Source organism: Oncorhynchus clarkii, chromosome 3, assembly GCF_045791955.1.
Source record: "Oncorhynchus clarkii lewisi isolate Uvic-CL-2024 chromosome 3, UVic_Ocla_1.0, whole genome shotgun sequence".
Classification (NCBI taxonomy): Eukaryota; Metazoa; Chordata; class Actinopteri; order Salmoniformes; family Salmonidae; genus Oncorhynchus; species Oncorhynchus clarkii.
In genome coordinates this window covers 55,671,117-55,689,024 of record NC_092149.1, presented here as the reverse complement: position 1 = coordinate 55,689,024, position 17,908 = coordinate 55,671,117, and the positions used below count along the sequence as shown (strand labels likewise).

The following is a 17,908-nucleotide window of genomic DNA, read 5'->3' as shown; positions in this document are numbered from 1 at the left end:
GCATGGAGGAATGGGCCAAAATACCAGCAACAGTGTGTGGAAACCTTGTGAAGACTTACAGAAAACGTTTGAACTCTGTCATTGCCAACAAAGGGTATATAACAAAGTATTGAGAAACTTTTGTTATTGACCAAATACCAAAATCCTACAATGTGACTTTCTGGATTTCTTTTCTCATTTTGTCTGTCATAGTTGAAGTGTACCTATGATGAGAACTTGCACAATTGGTGGCTGACTTTTTTGCCCCACTGTATATATATATATATATATATATATATATATATATATATATATATATATATGATATGAGATATATATATATATATATATATATATATATATATATATATATATATATATATATGATATGAGATATATATATATATATATATATATAAATATATATATATATATATCTCATATCATATCATATATATATATATATATATATACACACATACATACATACATACATACATACATACATACATACATACATATATATATATATATATATATATATATATATATATATATATATATATGAGATATATATATATATATATATATATATATATATATATATATATATATATATATGATATGAGATATATATATATATATATATCATATCATATATATATATATATGTTGGAGAATCAACCATTTTAAAGAAGGGTTAGATTTCTTAGATTTATTCAGCGTGTAAATTTTTTTGTCTAATGGCTGTATTGCCAGAAAATAAGAATGTTTACTTATAGGCTCACAAGCTATCCAACTCCTCATTGCGTTTACTACGTTACACTGCAATCGTGCCCTCGCTCTTTTTGAGAGAACCTCCTGGCCTGTCTTTGATGCTTCGCGATCAACCCAGTAAAAAACAAACAACCTCTGTATTGCATTTGCAAAAAGCTGTGAGGGAAAGGGAGCATTGTGGTGTGAGAGCTGGGCAGGAGATGGAGGCGGGGGGCAGGGGCTCTTGCCCGGCTGGGTGTATGTGAAGGCCAGACAGCTGGACCACTCAACTTGGTGACACGGCCTTGACCAGCCGTGTCTGCTGTGCTCTCATGGTGCTCCAGAGGAACCCTCTGCTCTGGCCATGACATATGAGTACTGCATCCACTACAAGCGGTGCGTTGTGAGGGGAGCGACAGGTGATGATCCTGGAAGAAGAAAAACATTTGGGAAGACTGAGCCCCACATCTGTTTAGGTCACATGACTCTCTGAGATCTTCCTTACGCAAGTGGTTTTATCCGGTTGTATGTCAAGACCTTTCGATTGTGGGTATTCAGTGTTATAGGCAGAGAAGGGAGGTTTCTGATGCTATTAAAGTCCCAGGCTCTGACTGTGTAGTGATAGCAGCCTATAAATCCAGTCCAGACCCGGCAGAGCTCATTTGACCACACTGCTAGTCTGTGGGCTGTTTTCGGCTGGTGTGTAAATCATTTTGTTGGCAGACACCGCCTCAGCTCAGGAACCGCTGTCAGGTTTCTCATGTCCTCTCTCTCCCCCCTCTGGATCCAAGGCCTCTCATTGGAGGTTGTTATCAAATTATATCTCAGAGAGAACAGGGACTTAACTGTTTAGGAAAATAAATTGTGAGATGGTGTTTACATTACCTCATCTGGATTTGATCAGACGGCGCTCGGCATTAGGAGAGCCAAGCACGTTTTGTCAACGTGTCTTCTTAGGGAATTTGTCTGGGATTACTGGGAAAGAGAGAGGAAGGGAATGGGAAGGGAACCTCCCTCCCTGCTTAAACTTGAGATGTACGCTGGTCATAAAGCCTGCGGATCAGGAAGAGCTCCAAACTGTCACTGGATTTACTCCCAGGAATGGCAAGGCATTTTTATCTTCGTATTTCTCTCTATTTGAACGACTTCAGCATGGCAGGGTGGTTGTAATCAAATCTACGTATACCTTCAAGATTCAGGATGCAAAGAGTTTAAGTTGTGAGGGAAACATGAGATGGGGAGAAGTCTAATGGTCATTTTTGAAAGAATATTATATTAAGTACAATTTGAATGGACTACAATGGGAGGTCATAGTCACAAACCACATGCTACTGTCCTCTCTTCCGCTGGCATACTGTTATGTTCCCCGGACTGTTTTTCTCTTTCTGTCGTCTGGCGGTCAAAGCAAGAGCGTAAAAGGTCTGGACTCTTTCTCTCTCTCTCTCTCTCTCTCTCTCTCTTTCTCTTCGCTCGCTCTCATATTTATATATTGTCACCTCTACCCATGTGCCCCCCCTCTCTTTCCATTTCCTGTGTACAGCAACCTCACGCGTTGAGCACCGACCAACATCGGACATCCACAGACGCTGTAATTTGCCCAGTCCGACCTGGCCTTGATTTCAACATCCACAGACGTCTGGACCAGTCTTAATTTGACCCATACATAGACGTCCATGATTGGTTCGGATTTGGTCCGGACCGGACCTGTTCACTTACTGTTCAATAACACAAATAGATTTTTTTCAAACTCGAGGTGCCGTGTCATAGCTGACACCCCATTCTTTCTGCAGACATCTTTGAATCTTAATTTAGAGCAGATATGTAACACATATTTGGAAAACATGGTCATATAAACTGATTTTACCGAAATTCTGTTACCAAACATTGCATCTGCACAGTTCTTTCAGTAAATGTGTTTTTGTAAAAATGTTCAGTGTAAATTGTTAAAAGTGCATAGAGTTTGCAACAGAGTATGGTTTGTTAAACTTTGAAATCAATGGTTTTTGTTTGGCATATATTTTAAGGGAAAAATCTGATTCTCAGCGCCACTGTGGAATTGTCCTTTTCACGAAAGATCTCCACTGTGCTCCATGGGGTTGTCACCAGTATCGCTATACTATGATAGCATGAGCATTGGCAAAAGCAGACTGAACTCTTTGGTCCTTTAAAAACCTACTGTATGTAAAATATTGTGTGCAGTAGCTTGGAAAAGAGAAATGGGATTCTGGGTCACAACATAAGGCTGTTTGTTTCCAAAATGAGCAGGGTTTTCCTCAGGGAATCGAGGACACGACATGTTTTGTTTCTCTCTGAGTACCGCGATACTGGTATCGTGACAACCTTAGTGCTCCCCAGTGCTTCTTCTGGTCCACTTCATGATTCCCTCTGGACTCTTCTGGCTTACAAGCCTGTTTGTTTCTGCTGCTTAGATTATGGTGAGATTGTCATCTCCCAGCAGGAAACCTGGGCTAGAGAGAGGAAATGGAGGAGAGAACTCAGGTTCACAAATAGGACCTCTGCATTGTATTCCTGGAATGGAGCGCAGGGCTAGGCTGCACTAACACCAGGCAGTCTCAGAGAGAAGGCTATTCTATTTTAAAAAAAATTTTTTTTACTAGATTACCTGTAGTTTTTCATGTCTGTCTGTAATTGTGTATTGACTTGGTGCTGCCTATCTTGGCCAGGATGCTCTTGAAAAAGAGATTTCAAATCTCAATGAGCCATTCCTGGTTAAATAAAGGTTAAATAAGAAATGCTCAGCGTTAGTCAACTCGTCACATCAACCAGTCTCACTGTATTGATTGTCAATAAACCTCTACTGTAACAGCCACTGTATTTTTACCGATAAGTTACCTGTTCACTTCCAGGAGTTCCCTTTGAAATGCCCTGACTGTAACCTGGATTCCTACTCCCCCACTGCCTTTAGGCTAGGTACCCGAATGGACCTCAGGCTCTATAACCAAGCCTGTGGAGTGCATAATAATATCCCATTGATTCCCAAGGGAGTCATTTCTGCAGAGAATTTGAGATAGAACTTTTCTCTTCTGTTGTGGTGCTGTTTTGTATCATTGTGCAATGATTAACCTTGGGGTGGTGAGGTTTGGTCTATGATTTCTATTCTCCATCCTTTGTTTGGGCATAGGGAGTAGAAAAAAATGACGTCTGCACTAACCTGATTGGGCTTTTCATTTCACAGTCTGTGACTCAATTCAAGATTAATTGGAGAGCTGCTTTGCTCTGCATGCTGGAAAAAATCCTGACTGTGTCTGCTGAAGGCTAGAGATAATGACTAAAGCTATTGGTTAGGTTGCTCAGGAAAAGCTGCGTGAACAGGAGATTTACTGCTGTGTTGAATTGCTTACCTTACTCCTGCCCCATTTGCCTTGACCTATTCTTTACTGTAAGCCAGGTACCACAGTCACATGTCTGTCACGGTTCACCTTTGAACTGTGTCCAGTTTGGCTTTAGCATGATATGAGTTAAGTGGAGAAGGTTGAGGTTTTGTTATTCTTCTCTGGTGTTTTTGCTGTAGTTTGTTTCTCTATCACTCATGTGGGGTAACTGTAATCTGCTGTGTCCCCTAGTGTTTATTTTCTGTTTCCCTTACTTTAAAGATGTCAAGTTGAAAGGTTTCTGCTAAAGGAATCACCACGGGGTAACATGCTAGAGAAGATAGGATTACAAAACCCTCTCTTTTAGTTTATTATCAAGGGGAATCTCCATTTAAGTGAGATATGTCAAACCGGTCTCAAAGGGGAGCGTAAAACGAGGTTACACTCCTAACTGGGATTTACATGTCCTATTAAGAATGAAGAACAACAGAAGGGAGCTCCAGCAGTATTTGCCTTTCATAAATCTGCCGACATATCAACATTACTGCTATCTAAAATGAGTCCCACATATAGAGTAATTGATTCATAAAATATGTGTATTGGTCTTAGTTAAAGACAATCTTTTTGAAAGTAAAATTAGTTCTGTGTAATTTTAAGAGTGGGTTAACCCGTTAGAGGCCTTGTGAATGGGAAATGAGGTTGAATGTGTGGATAGACAGGATATTGTAAACACTGAGTTCCAGGTTATTCTAGTGGTATTAAATTGATACTGTCGATACCACTAGGGGTGTCTGTGGTGTATTTCCCCCTCCCATCACTAAACAACCACCTGCAGAGTGAAGGACATGACCATTAAAAAGGTGGTGTTGAGCTGGTGTCCCGCTCCTCATGGAGGGAGCCCCATGGCTGGGCTGGGTGGCTGAGAGCCAGGCTAAGTCCCTGGGTGTGTCTGTCCATGGTTCCCTGGCCCAGCCTGGAGGTCAACAATGTAGTGTAGCATCACATCCCAACGCTGCCTACCTCTCTACCCTGCTGAAACCTCCACAGACCTGAGACTTTTCTCTGGCATGGAGTAATATTTGTAGGAGTGTTCAGGGAAATCATGTCCAGCTGAGACCACATACTGGAGTACTGAGAAAATTTGATGTTAGCAGTCCTGTGTTGTGTCATTCCCAAAGGATATCTTGTATACTTTCATTTTTTTCCCTTTTTTTTTTTATTTATCTGTGGTGATTTATGGTTTTGAGTTCATTTTCACAGCATCACTCATCCAGTGTCATAATCTAGTCAGACCTTGTACTTGATTTAATTAGCTAAATAAAACTGTTTTCCATCCACAGATTGCGACTCAGAGGCGCCAAGGAAGAACTCTCTACCCCACAGTGCCTGAGAACGCCGTGAAGGAGGCGCAGAGTCTGTTTGTCCAGGAGGTAAGAACCCACAAGTGCAGTAACCCTGCAGGAATGAACCTTTGTGCAGAGAGAGCAGTGGTTTTATTGACAGTTGGATGTTGGCATTATGATGTGCCATTACGTGCTAGTGTACCCTACAGCCATATTAACCATAAGTACAGTTACCATAAATACAGACATTAGTGTCAGTCTTCAGCCTGCTTCTGGCCTGGCATTGATGTATATGGCAGCCTGCACAAGATCAATAGATATGGAAACACACTGGACTGCACACACTTTTAGTGTCTCTGATTTCCCCATTGTTTATAGAATGTGTCCAGCCAAACTGAACTTCCATTTCACCTAGCACATACTTTATGACACAATGGTGTTTTATTGTTCAGGACAGGCAGGAGTAGGAATTATGGGCCGTTACTGGACGCCATCCAGTCAACAGGAGTATTTTCATTCTCTTCAATAACATGTATTCAGGCCAGGAGACCAAAAAACTGATAAGCGGAATCCAGTTCCAAAGTAAATGGATGGTTCTTCTCCGGCTTCTGGTCTTCATCCTCTCAGAGCACTGTTTACACTAGTGCCTCCCTGTACCAAGCCTGGTAAATGCCTTCTGGTCTTCATCCTCTCAGAGCACTGTTTACACTAGTGCCTCGCTGTACCAAGCCTGGTAAATGACTTCTGGTCTTCATCCTCTCAGAGCACTGTTTACACTAGTGCCTCCCTGTACCAAGCCTGGTAAATGCCTTCTGGTCTTCATCCTCTCAGAGCACTGTTTACACTAGTGCCTCCCTGTACCAAGCCTGGTAAATGCCTTCTGGTCTTCATCCTCTCAGAGCACTTTTTACACAAGTGCCTCCCTGTACCAAGCCTGGTAAATGCCTTCTGGTCTTCATCCTCTCAGAGCACTTTTTACACTAGTGCCTCCCTGTACCAAGCCTGGTAAATGCCTTCTGGTCTTCATCCTCTCAGAGCACTGTTTACACTAGTGCCTCGCTGTACCAAGCCTGGTAAATGCATTCTGGTCTTCATCCTCTCAGTGCACTGTTTACACTAGTGCCTCCCTGTACCAAGCCTGGTAAATGACTTCTGGTCTTCATCCTCTCAGAGCACTGTTTACACTAGTGCCTCCCTGTACCAAGCCTGGTAAATGCCTTCTGGTCTTCATCCTCTCAGAGCACTGTTTACACTAGTGCCTCCCTGTACCAAGCCTGGTAAATGCCTTCTGGTCTTCATCCTCTCAGAGCACTTTTTACACTAGTGCCTCCCTGTACCAAGCCTGGTAAATGCCTTCTGATCTTCATCCTCTCAGAGCACTGTTTACACTAGTGCCTCCCTGTACCAAGCCTGGTAAATGCCTTCTGGTCTTCATCCTCTCAGAGCACTGTTTACACTAGTGCCTCCCTGTACCAAGCCTGGTAAATGCCTTCTGGTCTTCATCCTCTCAGAGCACTGTTTACACTAGTGCCTCCCTGTACCAAGCCTGGTAAATGCCTTCTGGTCTTCATCCTCTCAGAGCACTGTTTACACTAGTGCCTCCCTGTACCAAGCCTGGTAAATGCCTTCTGGTCTTCATCCTCTCAGAGCACTGTTTACACTAGTGCCTCCCTGTACCAAGCCTGGTAAATGCCTTCTGGTCTTCATCCTCTCAGAGCACTGTTTACACTAGTGCCTCCCTGTACCAAGCCTGGTAAATGCCTTCTGGTCTTCATCCTCTCAGAGCACTGTTTACACTAGTGCCTCCCTGTACCAAGCCTGGTAAATGCCTTCTGGTCTTCATCCTCTCAGAGCACTGTTTACACTAGTGCCTCGCTGTACCAAGCCTGGTAAATGCCTTCTGGTCTTCATCCTCTCAGAGCACTGTTTACACTAGTGCCTCCCTGTACCAAGCCTGGTATATGCCTTCTGGTCTTCATCCTCTCAGAGCACTGTTTACACTAGTGCCTCCCTGTACCAAGCCTGGTAAATGCCTTCTGGTCTTCATCCTCTCAGAGCACTGTTTACACTAGTGCCTCCTTGTACCAAGCCTGGTAAATGCCTTCTGGTCTTCATCCTCTCAGAGCACTGTTTACACTAGTGCCTCCCTGTACCAAGCCTGGTAAATGCCTTCTGGTCTTCATCCTCTCAGAGCACTGTTTACACTAGTGCCTCCCTGTACCAAGCCTGGTAAATGCCTTCTGGTCTTCATCCTCTCAGAGCACTGTTTACACTAGTGCCTCCCTGTACCAAGCCTGGTAAATGCCTTCTGGTCTTCATCCTCTCAGAGCACTGTTTACACTAGTGCCTCCCTGTACCAAGCCTGGTAAATGCCTTCTGGTCTTCATCCTCTCAGAGCACTGTTTACACTAGTGCCTCCCTGTACCAAGCCTGGTAAATGACTTCTGGTCTTCATCCTCTCAGAGCACTGTTTACACTAGTGCCTCCCTGTACCAAGCCTGGTAAATGCCTTCTGGTCTTCATCCTCTCAGAGCACTGTTTACACTAGTGCCTCCCTGTACCAAGCCTGGTAAATGCCTTCTGGTCTTCATCCTCTCAGAGCACTGTTTACACTAGTGCCTCCCTGTACCAAGCCTGGTAAATGCCTTCTGGTCTTCATCCTTTCAGAGCACTGTTTACACTAGTGCCTCGCTGTACCAAGCCTGGTAAATGCCTTCTGGTCTTCATCCTCTCAGAGCACTGTTTACACTAGTGCCTCCCTGTACCAAGCCTGGTAAATGCCTTCTGGTCTTCATCCTCTCAGAGCACTGTTTACACTAGTGCCTCCCTGTACCAAGCCTGGTAAATGCCTTCTGGTCTTCATCCTCTCAGAGCACTGTTTACACTAGTGCCTCCCTGTACCAAGCCTGGTAAATGCCTTCTGGTCTTCATCCTCTCAGAGCACTGTTTACACTAGTGCCTCCCTGTACCAAGCCTGGTAAATGACTTCTGGTCTTCATCCTCTCAGAGCACTGTTTACACTAGTGCCTCCCTGTACCAAGCCTGGTAAATGCCTTCTGCAACCAAGTAGGGTTGTATCTTAAAATCAGATGTCAGCCTTACTGTACATTCTGTTCCCATACAGTACTTTATTTATAAATAAATGTTCAATTAAAAATAACAGTCTGACATTTTAACATCTTGCTTAAACACACAATCTTCCACACACAGTATACCTGAGCTACACAATGGTTTACTGTCATTGTGTCCCATGTGGCCAGTTGGACACTTGATGGACACTGCTCCCATTGTTGCACTGGTCTGCAAACCAAAGGCAACCGGCTGCTGACCCCTCAGGCCATGGGTCACAGATTAGGGAGTCCTGTCTTCAGTCATGAAGAAACACTTCCTTTTGGTTAAGTGCAATATGACATCAGCAGGACAGCTGCAGAGTACAACCCTCTCTCTTTTCCATTCCTCCACTGATCAGACTGACTTTCCGCAACTCAGGACTCCCTTGTCGAACCATTTCTTGTAAACTACACACCTCTCTGTATGAATACCATTCTGGATGTTCATATCAATCTGGAAGTTTTAACAGTGAACAGATGTGTCTCACCCAGACTGAGAGATATAGGAGTATACTCCCTCCCAGTTTGTACTGGGTTGATCTAACGCCTACTTGATGATCCTTTTATGTCTGGGGTGAAGTGTCGTACTGTGTGGATGGGAAATAAGAAAGTGTACTTTGTGTGGGGCTGTAGCATTCCTCCCGAAGTGCCCAGACATAACTGCTGGGCCATAATTAGGATTTATGCCATACTGCTCTAATCATCAAATATTTCCTTTTCTCGTTGGTAGATTTGACTCTCCCGAAAAACTCTACCATTTCCGTCTTAATATTTGTCTTCAAGGCAATTAGGATAATTACTGTAAATTGATATCTAGGATGTGAAATGAGACAAAGTAAGTCGGTGTTTCTTCATGTTACCGTCAAACACTTTTTAAATGTGTAAAGTCAGCAAGTAATTGTGTAGGCTGATGAGAGAGTGCTCTGTGGAACCATTTGTCTTTAATTCCAGATCCTGTGGAAGGCTTTAATTTCCACCAACTATCTGCTCAAGACGAGCATTCACTTTGATCCTTCTTCTTCCCCTTCCTTTCTTCAGATGTACTAATCTGATTTGAATAGGGAGCAAAGGATTCCCAGAATAAGGGCAGTTTCAGAAAGCCAATGCATTCAAAAAAAGGACTTCATATAGGACCTAAAACATGTTACTGTTGTTTCAGAAGGTATTCATACCCCACATTTTGTTGTTACAGCCTGAATTAAAAAGGGATTAAATAGATGTTATTTCTCACCCATCTAAACACAATACCCTATAATGACAAAGTGAAAACTTTAAAAAAAAAAAAATGTTTACAAATGTATTGAAAATTAAATACAGAAATGTCGTTTTACGTAAGTATTCACACCTGAGTCAATCATTTGTTGAAGCACAAGTCTTTCTGGGTAAGTGCTAAGAAGTTACCACACCTGGATTGTGCATCATTTGCCCATTTATTCTTTTAAAAAATTATTAAAGCTCTGTCAAATTGGATGTTGATCATTTCACTGTCTTCTTCAGTGTAGATTTGGCCTTGTTTTAGCTTATTGTCCTGCTGAAAGTTGAATTCATATCCTAGTGGAAAGCAGACTGAACCAAGTTTTCCTCTAGGATTTTGCCTGTGCTTAGTTCATTCCATTATTGTTTTATCCTGAAAAACTCCACAGTCCTTAACGATTACAAGCATACCCATAACATGATGCAGCCACCACTATGCTTGAAAATATGGAAAGTGATACTCAGTAATGCATTTTATTGGATTTGCCCCAAATATAACACTTTGTATTCAGGACAAAAAGATTGCTTTGGCACATTTATTTTACTTTAGTGCCTTGTTGCAAACAGGATGCATGTTTTGGAATATCTTTTATTCTGTACAGGCTTCCTGTTTTCACTCTGTCAATTAGGTTAGTATTGTGAAATAACTGCAATGTTATCCATCCTGAGTTTTCTACTATCAAAGCCATTCAACTCTGTAACTGTTTTTTAAAGTCACCATTGGCCTCTTGGTGAAATCCCTGAGTGGTTTCCTTCCTCTTCAGCTACTGAGTTAGGAAAAACGCATGTATCTTTGTAGTGACTGGGTGTATTGATACGCCATCCAAAGTGTAATTAATAACTTCACCATGCTCAAAGAAATATTCAATGTCCACCAATAGGTGCCCTTTTCGAGGAATTGGAAAACCTCCCTGGACTTTGGTTGAATCTGTTTGAAATTCACTGCTCGACTGAGGGACCTTACAGATAATTTAATGTGTTGGGTATAGAGATGAGGTGGTCATTCAAAAATGTTAAGCACTATTATTGCACTATTAGTGAATCCGTGCAACTTATTATATGACTTGTTAAGCACAGTTTTACACCTGAACTTATTTAGGCTTGCCATAACAAAGGGGTTGAATCCTTATTGACATTTCAGTTTTTCTTTTGCAAAAATATCAAAAAACATAATTCCACTTTGACATTATTGGGTATTGTGTGTAGGCCAGTGACAAAAAAATATATTTAATCCATTTTAAATTCATTCTGTAACACAACAAAATGTGGAAAAAGCGTCAAAGGGTGGGAATACATTCTGAAGGCACTGTAGCTATCTGAAAAGATGCTATTGGCCGACACTGATTTGGTTGTTGTGTGCTTGTTTCCGGTTTCCGGTTTCCTGTTTCTTTAGGCTAAACATTGAAACTGTCTTAGATTACACTTGTAAACCATTGATTGTCTTTCTTTTTATTTCAGTGCATCAAGACCTACAATTCTGATTGGCATGTCGTTAATTACAAGTACGAGGACTACTCCGGGGACTTCCGGCAGCTTCCAAAGTAAACCCTTTGCTCTGTCAGTATATGGTGTCTTGACAGACGGTACAATGTTATGTAATGTGTAACCAAGTTGTGACTTCCTCCTGGGCAAGTTAGAACAGCTACCCTCTTTGTGCAGATATTTCACACTGAAGTGCATGCACACCAGTGGAGGCTGGTGAGAGGAGCTATAGGAGGACAGGCCAATCATGGTAATTGGCTGGAACGGAAAACATGGAACAGTATCAAGCACATCAATCGTACGGAAACCACGTTTGACTCCATTCCATTCCAATGATCCAGTCCTCTTATAGCTCCTCCAACCAGCCCCCACTGACGCACACACCCGTGTCATTCTGTCGGTAATCTTCAATCAGCCTTAGTTGCTGATCGCTCAGGATATTTTGGCATGGATAGCCTACAAGGAAATGCAGGTTTTATGATTTAACCCACATTAACAATAGAGACTTCCTCAAGCCACACTCGGGTTATTCCCAAAGATGTGGGGATTTAGTCACTTTGGAAAGCACCCCCGGTTCATAGAGTGTCATCAATTCCACCTTCTGCCCTGAGGGCAATGGTTTCCAGTGTCATTGTGCTGGAATTTACACACAAAACAAAGCTGCCCTGACCTTGAGACTTGCCATTGATGTCAACAGACCTTTGGTCAGTATTCAGTGTCCGAGGAGGGAAATAGAAATGTTTTCCTGAGGTGAATTCGTTCAGGCTTCCTATGTAAGTGGGACATGCGCATTACATTGGGTTTCATTTCTTAGATCAATGAATGGCCTTTCAGAGATTAGATAAAAAATAATAATTGATTAACTTGATTCACATCCTTGTGTTTTACAGCAAAGTGTCCAGACCAGACAAACTGGCTGTCCATGTTTTTGAGGTGGATGAAGATGTCGATAAAGATGAAGTAAGTGAATGTTCTGGCTACAGTTCATTGGAAGGTTACAAATAACAAACAATTTAGTTAAGCCGCTTATTCCTTCGACTCTCAACATGAACCACCTGCTCCATGTACAAATCACCTCAATACCCTTTTCTCCTTCTAAGTCTTTACTGTAAATACCTCAGAGGCACTGAACAAATAATCCTCCATACAGACAGACAAACGAGATTTCCGCGCTCCGTTTACAGTCCAGCAGCTTTGACGTTGCCAGAATGGCCACGGTATCTGATGTTTTTTTTGCACTAGAAACCAGTCTTTCCTAGAACACAAGCACCCGATCTTATTATGTGATTTAATTCAGATTAGGAACTGATTTGGCTGTCCTGTTCCAATCCCAGTTGTGAAACGTCTCCGGCATGAGATGAAAGCGTCATTGGGTCTAAATAGCACATTTTAATGTGAAGTATAAAGTGTAATTAGCCGCCGGGTTCTTCTCTGCTCTGCTCCATGTGTTCATGGCCCCCAGACTCCTCACAGCCCATGAGTTTGGCTCTCTTTGTTGTGAGCTAATTTAGAACATTTCGTGTCTGCCTGATTATACAACTCTGAACTCTTAGCTGGAAACATTTTTGCTCTGTGAACCCTATAGATGTCTGATTCTGTGCTGTGAACAGTCTAAATTAGTATTTGTTGGCCTTGGAATAGCTTGTGCGAGTCAGTGCACACAAGGGAGGCTATGGGGTCACCTTTGTTCAAGCGAACCCTGAAGAGAGGCTGGATCACTGATGCCTGCAGAACCCTCAGAGGGACGGTGCTCTGCGGATCACGACCGGAGGCAGTCTCAGGCTGTTGATGACACTGATGTTCTACTGCCATCTATTCAACTGCTAGGGTCATGTTGACATTTGCATATGTCACATACTGTTTGTTATGTCTTCTTTATGTCATACATGAGCAAATTAATAGGGATTCGAGTGACCTCGCTCACTTAACTGGGATGTAGGCAAATGGATTCTTGAGCCGAGAGACTAACCCAGGTCACCAGAGGTCAGGGCCAGTGAACATTAGATCTGACAAGGAAGGGGCATTCTTTTCATCAGATAGACTACCTGATGACAAGACCCCTCCCAGTTCACCCTTTCCCTCACCTCACGCACAGCTGTGTAAGAGCGTCCCTCACCTCCCACACAGCTGTGTAAGAATGCTCCCCAGCCCAGCAGCCAACAGCGTCCCAGCTACATACCCCTCACCTCAGTTTGTCGCACGCAGGGTAGTAGGTGGACCAAGCAGATGATAGCTAAGGAAGTGAGCCATTTCTCCTGAAATCCCCAAATAAATCCTCACACACATATACAGTACATGGAAACCTCAGCCCCAAGTCTGTTCATGTGTTTAATGACAATAGCCCCAGCCTGTGGCATTGCTATGTGACCAAAGTTAAAATGTTTATGGTCAAATGTGTCACTGATTTTATGAAATGATTATGCACTGGGTTGCAGTTTAGTTAATCTAGTTGGTTCGGGTGTTGCCAGGCAACATTTACAGAGCTTTGGGGTTCACTGAAAGCAAGCACAAGTAATTTGTCAGCTCTCCTAGGGACTGGCGTATTCTGGTCAGCGAAAGATGAGTGGAAGCAGGCCCTGAACGTTTCCAGACCCTCCTCATATGAGTCGACGATATACTGGAAATATTCTCTGCCAACACTTTTTAAAGCCATTTTATTGGACGAGAGAGGGAATAGGAATCATGTCATCTTGAAAACCCATTAATTATATCCAAAATCGTCTGGAACAATGGCTTTTACCTCTGTAGTCTCTCGAAGAGGAGGCTTAAACACTCTGGATGTCTGATCACGAGGACCAGAAGGAGACCATGCGAAGGGTAAAACACTGGTGCAGCAGCTCCTTCCCTCACTACCCCCCTAATTGATTTATTTACACAGATCATTACGCCTCTGGAAGTCTCCGTGCAATAGAGATGGAAGCCATGTGTCTAGTCATACTTGCTTTGTGCCAATGGTTTAGCTGGTTTTATAGTACCTGAGAACTGGGATGATATGGTCATGCCTCAGTGAAGAAGCCAATGAGAGGGGCTGTTTATTTGGGTTCATAGAGGTGGTTTGTTGTGTGGCTGGATGCTTGTTTGGAGTCAGATAGACCAACATTAAACTTAGCATTCTCTCATCTCATTCTCCATGTCTCCTATACTGTTTTTGTAAATATTATCTCGACCACAGGATCAAGGGCCTCTCTTGAAATGGACAGTTTGGTAATGTTTTGGCAGAGAGTGGGCAGAGTGATGTTTTGATGTGGTACAGTGTGTGTATTTGTGTGTGTATATAGTCTTGAGTGTGTCTGATCCTGTGCTCATGTGTCTTCCAGGACACAGCCTCTCTAGGTTCCCAGAAAGGTGGGATCACAAAGCATGGCTGGCTGTACAAAGGCAACATGAACAGTGCCATCAGTGTCACCATGAGGGTGAGTGATCCTAATGACAGTGATGACACTAGCTGTCTCTATTAGTAATTATTATTACACAGTGTGCCAGATGTGCAGTGATGATGAATAGTCAGTGCTCGTGTCTCCAGTGACAGCAGGATGGAGCCTGGTTTTCATTAATACCATTTCTCAGAAAAACGGATAGTAGTTTTGAAATATTAGGCTGTTGACGTCCTTCAAACCATGCTGCTGCAATTATCCGTGCCAAAACCATGCCTCTTGTTGTCTAATAATAGAAATTATGTTTTTCATTGTTGTATTCTACTTTCTAGTCTTTCAAGAGGAGGTATTTCCATCTAACCCAGCTGGGTGACGGCTCTTACAACCTGAACTTCTACAAGGATGAGAAGATCTCCAAAGAACCCAAAGGAACCATCTTCCTGGACTCCTGTATGGGAGTTGTTCAGGTAATATAGGACACTCTGTGTCTGGGATTGGGCTTTGATTACACCATCACACTAACATTTATATTGAATAAGTCATCCAGCCAGACGTACTTCCCTTCCAAAGTCTTTTACTTCCTGTAATATATTTACCCATGTAGAATGTTACATGATCAGTTAAACTCGGCACAAGTTAAAGCTAGCAACAGGGAATTGATGAGGAAATGTGTCTGTATCACTGCTTGGGAACCTTCTCCAATCCCCACCTAAAACCTGAGCTCACTCCCTCTTTCTCCAAGGTCATAATTTACTGCTGACTCTCAGCTGCTGAAACCAGGTGAATGCCGATAACATACTACCATGCACTTTGCAGCAGACTAGCAATCAATACCACATGCTATAGCTAGCAGGCGCACATTTCCAAGTCCCAAGATGGGCTGTAAGCATTATTGGTCTTCTACACACAAATGGATGGAAAGGTCCTGCTTTTACTTACCAAGCATTCAGCTGACATTAATCAGATACTTTAAAAGGAGGTACACTATACATACAAAAGTATGTGGACACCCCTTCAAATTAGTGGCTATATCAGCCACACCTTTTGTTGACAGTTGTATAAAATTGTGCATACCACCATGCAATCTCCATAGACAAACATTCCAATTAGAATGGCCTTACTGAAGAGCGCAGTGACTTTCAATGTGGCACCGTGATAGGATGCCACCTTTCCAACAGGTCAGTTTGTCAAATTTCTGTCATAATAGAGCTGCCCCGGTCAACTGTATGTGCTGTTATTGTGAAGTGGAAACGTCTAGAAGCGACAACGGCTTAGCCACAAAGTGGTAGGCCACACAAGCTCACAGAACGGGACCAACGAGTGCTGAAGTGCACTTGTTGTTTGCAGCACTCACTTGTTTGCAGCACTCACCACCGAGTTCCAAACTGCCTCTGGAAGCAACATCAGCACAAGAACTGTTCGTCGGGAGCTTCATAAAATCGGTTTCCATGGCAGAGCAGCCACACACAAGCCTAAGATCATCATGCGCAAAGCCAAGTGTCGGCTGGAGAGGTGTAAAACTCGCCGCCATTGGAATCTGGAGCAATGGAAATGCGTTCTCTGGAGGGATGAATCACGCTTCACCATCTGGCCGTCTGACGGACAAATCTGGGTTTGGCGGCTGCTAGGAGAGCGCTACCTGCCCCAATGCATAGTGCCAACTGTAAAGTTGGGTGGAGGAGGAATAATGGTCTGGGTCTGTTTTTCATGGTTCGGGCTAGGCCCATTAGTTCCAGTGAATGGAAATATTAACGCTACTGCATACAATGACATTATAGATGATTCTGAGCTTCCAACTTGTGGCAACTGTTTGGTGAAGGGCCTTTCCTGTTTCAGCATGACAATGCCCCCGTTCACAAAGCGAGGGCCATACAGAATTAGTTTGTCGAAATCGGTTTGGGAGAACTTTACTGGCCTGCACAGAGCCTTGACCTCAACCCCATTGAACACCTTTGGGATGAATTGGAACTCTGACTGCAAGCCAAGCCTAATTGCTCAACATCAGTGCCCGAACTCACTAATGCTCTTGTGGCTGAATGGAAGCAAGTCCCCGGAGCAATGTTCCAACATCTAGTGGAAAGCCTTTCAAGAAGAGTGGAGGCGGTTATAGCAGCGAAGGGGGGACCAACTCCATTTAATGCCCATGATTTTGGAATGAGATATTTGACAAGGTGTCCACATACTTCTGGTCATGTAGTGTATCAGAGAGGAGTGGAGAGCTTGGCTTGGGCCTCCTGCCCTACAAAAGGGCCTTTTATGTGACCAGACGAGAGGGAGGGTCCCTTGAGAAGGGTGTGTTTGTGTGTACTTGGTCTGAAGGGGAGTGGAAGTTGGAGAGGTTACTTGAGCATACCTACCCTCCCATGTTCTATCATTGTCCCCCTCGCACACACACTAAAGGGGCCACTAAGATAATAATCCACCTGGGTTCTGTCCAGTTGGAGGGGAAACCTAGTTGATTCCCTGTTTCATGTCTCCACAGAAAGGGAGGGAAGTTTCCGCCTGAGATGGCTCTAATATTGTACCACTTTGTCATCTTTATGATTGCAAAAGATTGATGACTTTTGTAACCTCTCAGTTATGGTTCCCTGCCATTGGCAACAGTTCAGCCTCCTTAATATTCCTCTCAACATATACTGTAGGTATATATCTTTGTTATTGTCATTTTTGTTCAAATGTGTTGCACAGTGTATAGATTGTGGTGAACGCTTTCTCTTCTTCATCGACCATCTGAGGTTTTGAATGGTAGGTTTATGGCCTGTGCTCTACAACCATAACCAAGGTTGCTCAAAATATTGCTGTTTAAAAAATATATATTATGGCAACTTTTACTGTATTTCTTCTAATTTTACTGTGTTCCAAAGTGAGATTAAAATTGATTGAATTATTTTTTGTTGTTGTCAACAATCAGTCAGAGTGGGAGAAAAAATACATTTAATTTATTTGTTTCAATTAATACAAATTAAATAACTAAAATATTGTAGTTGCATAAGTATTCCGCTCCCTGAGTCAATGCATGTTAGAAACTCCTTTGGCATCAATTACAGCTGTGATTCTTCTTGGGCCTATAAGAGCTTTGCATACCTGGATTGTGCAATATTTGCACGTTATTATTTTCAAAAATCTTCAAGCTTGTCAAAATGTTGGATCATGGCTAGACGGCAATGTTCAAGTCTTGCCATAGGTTTCAAGGAGATTTAAGTCTAAACTGTAACTTGGCCACTCAGGAATATTTACTGTCTTCTTGGTAAGCAATTCCATTGTAGATTTGGCCTTGT

At 42.8% G+C, this 17,908-nt stretch overlaps 1 protein-coding gene across 7 annotated transcripts in view; it reads left to right on the top strand.

Annotated features, from left to right (window-relative positions):
- LOC139398972 (dedicator of cytokinesis protein 9-like) overlaps positions 1 to 17,908 on the top strand; it is a 123,537-nt gene that overhangs the window by 65,705 nt on the left and 39,924 nt on the right. For all 7 annotated transcript variants that reach the window (XM_071144648.1, XM_071144626.1, XM_071144636.1 and 4 more), the window contains exons 3-7: positions 5,408 to 5,497; positions 11,233 to 11,315; positions 12,147 to 12,216; positions 14,574 to 14,669; positions 14,963 to 15,097. In XM_071144648.1, coding sequence (XP_071000749.1) covers positions 5,408 to 5,497; positions 11,233 to 11,315; positions 12,147 to 12,216; positions 14,574 to 14,669; positions 14,963 to 15,097 — 474 coding nt within the window. The remainder of the gene's footprint in view (positions 1 to 5,407; positions 5,498 to 11,232; positions 11,316 to 12,146; positions 12,217 to 14,573; positions 14,670 to 14,962; positions 15,098 to 17,908) is intronic.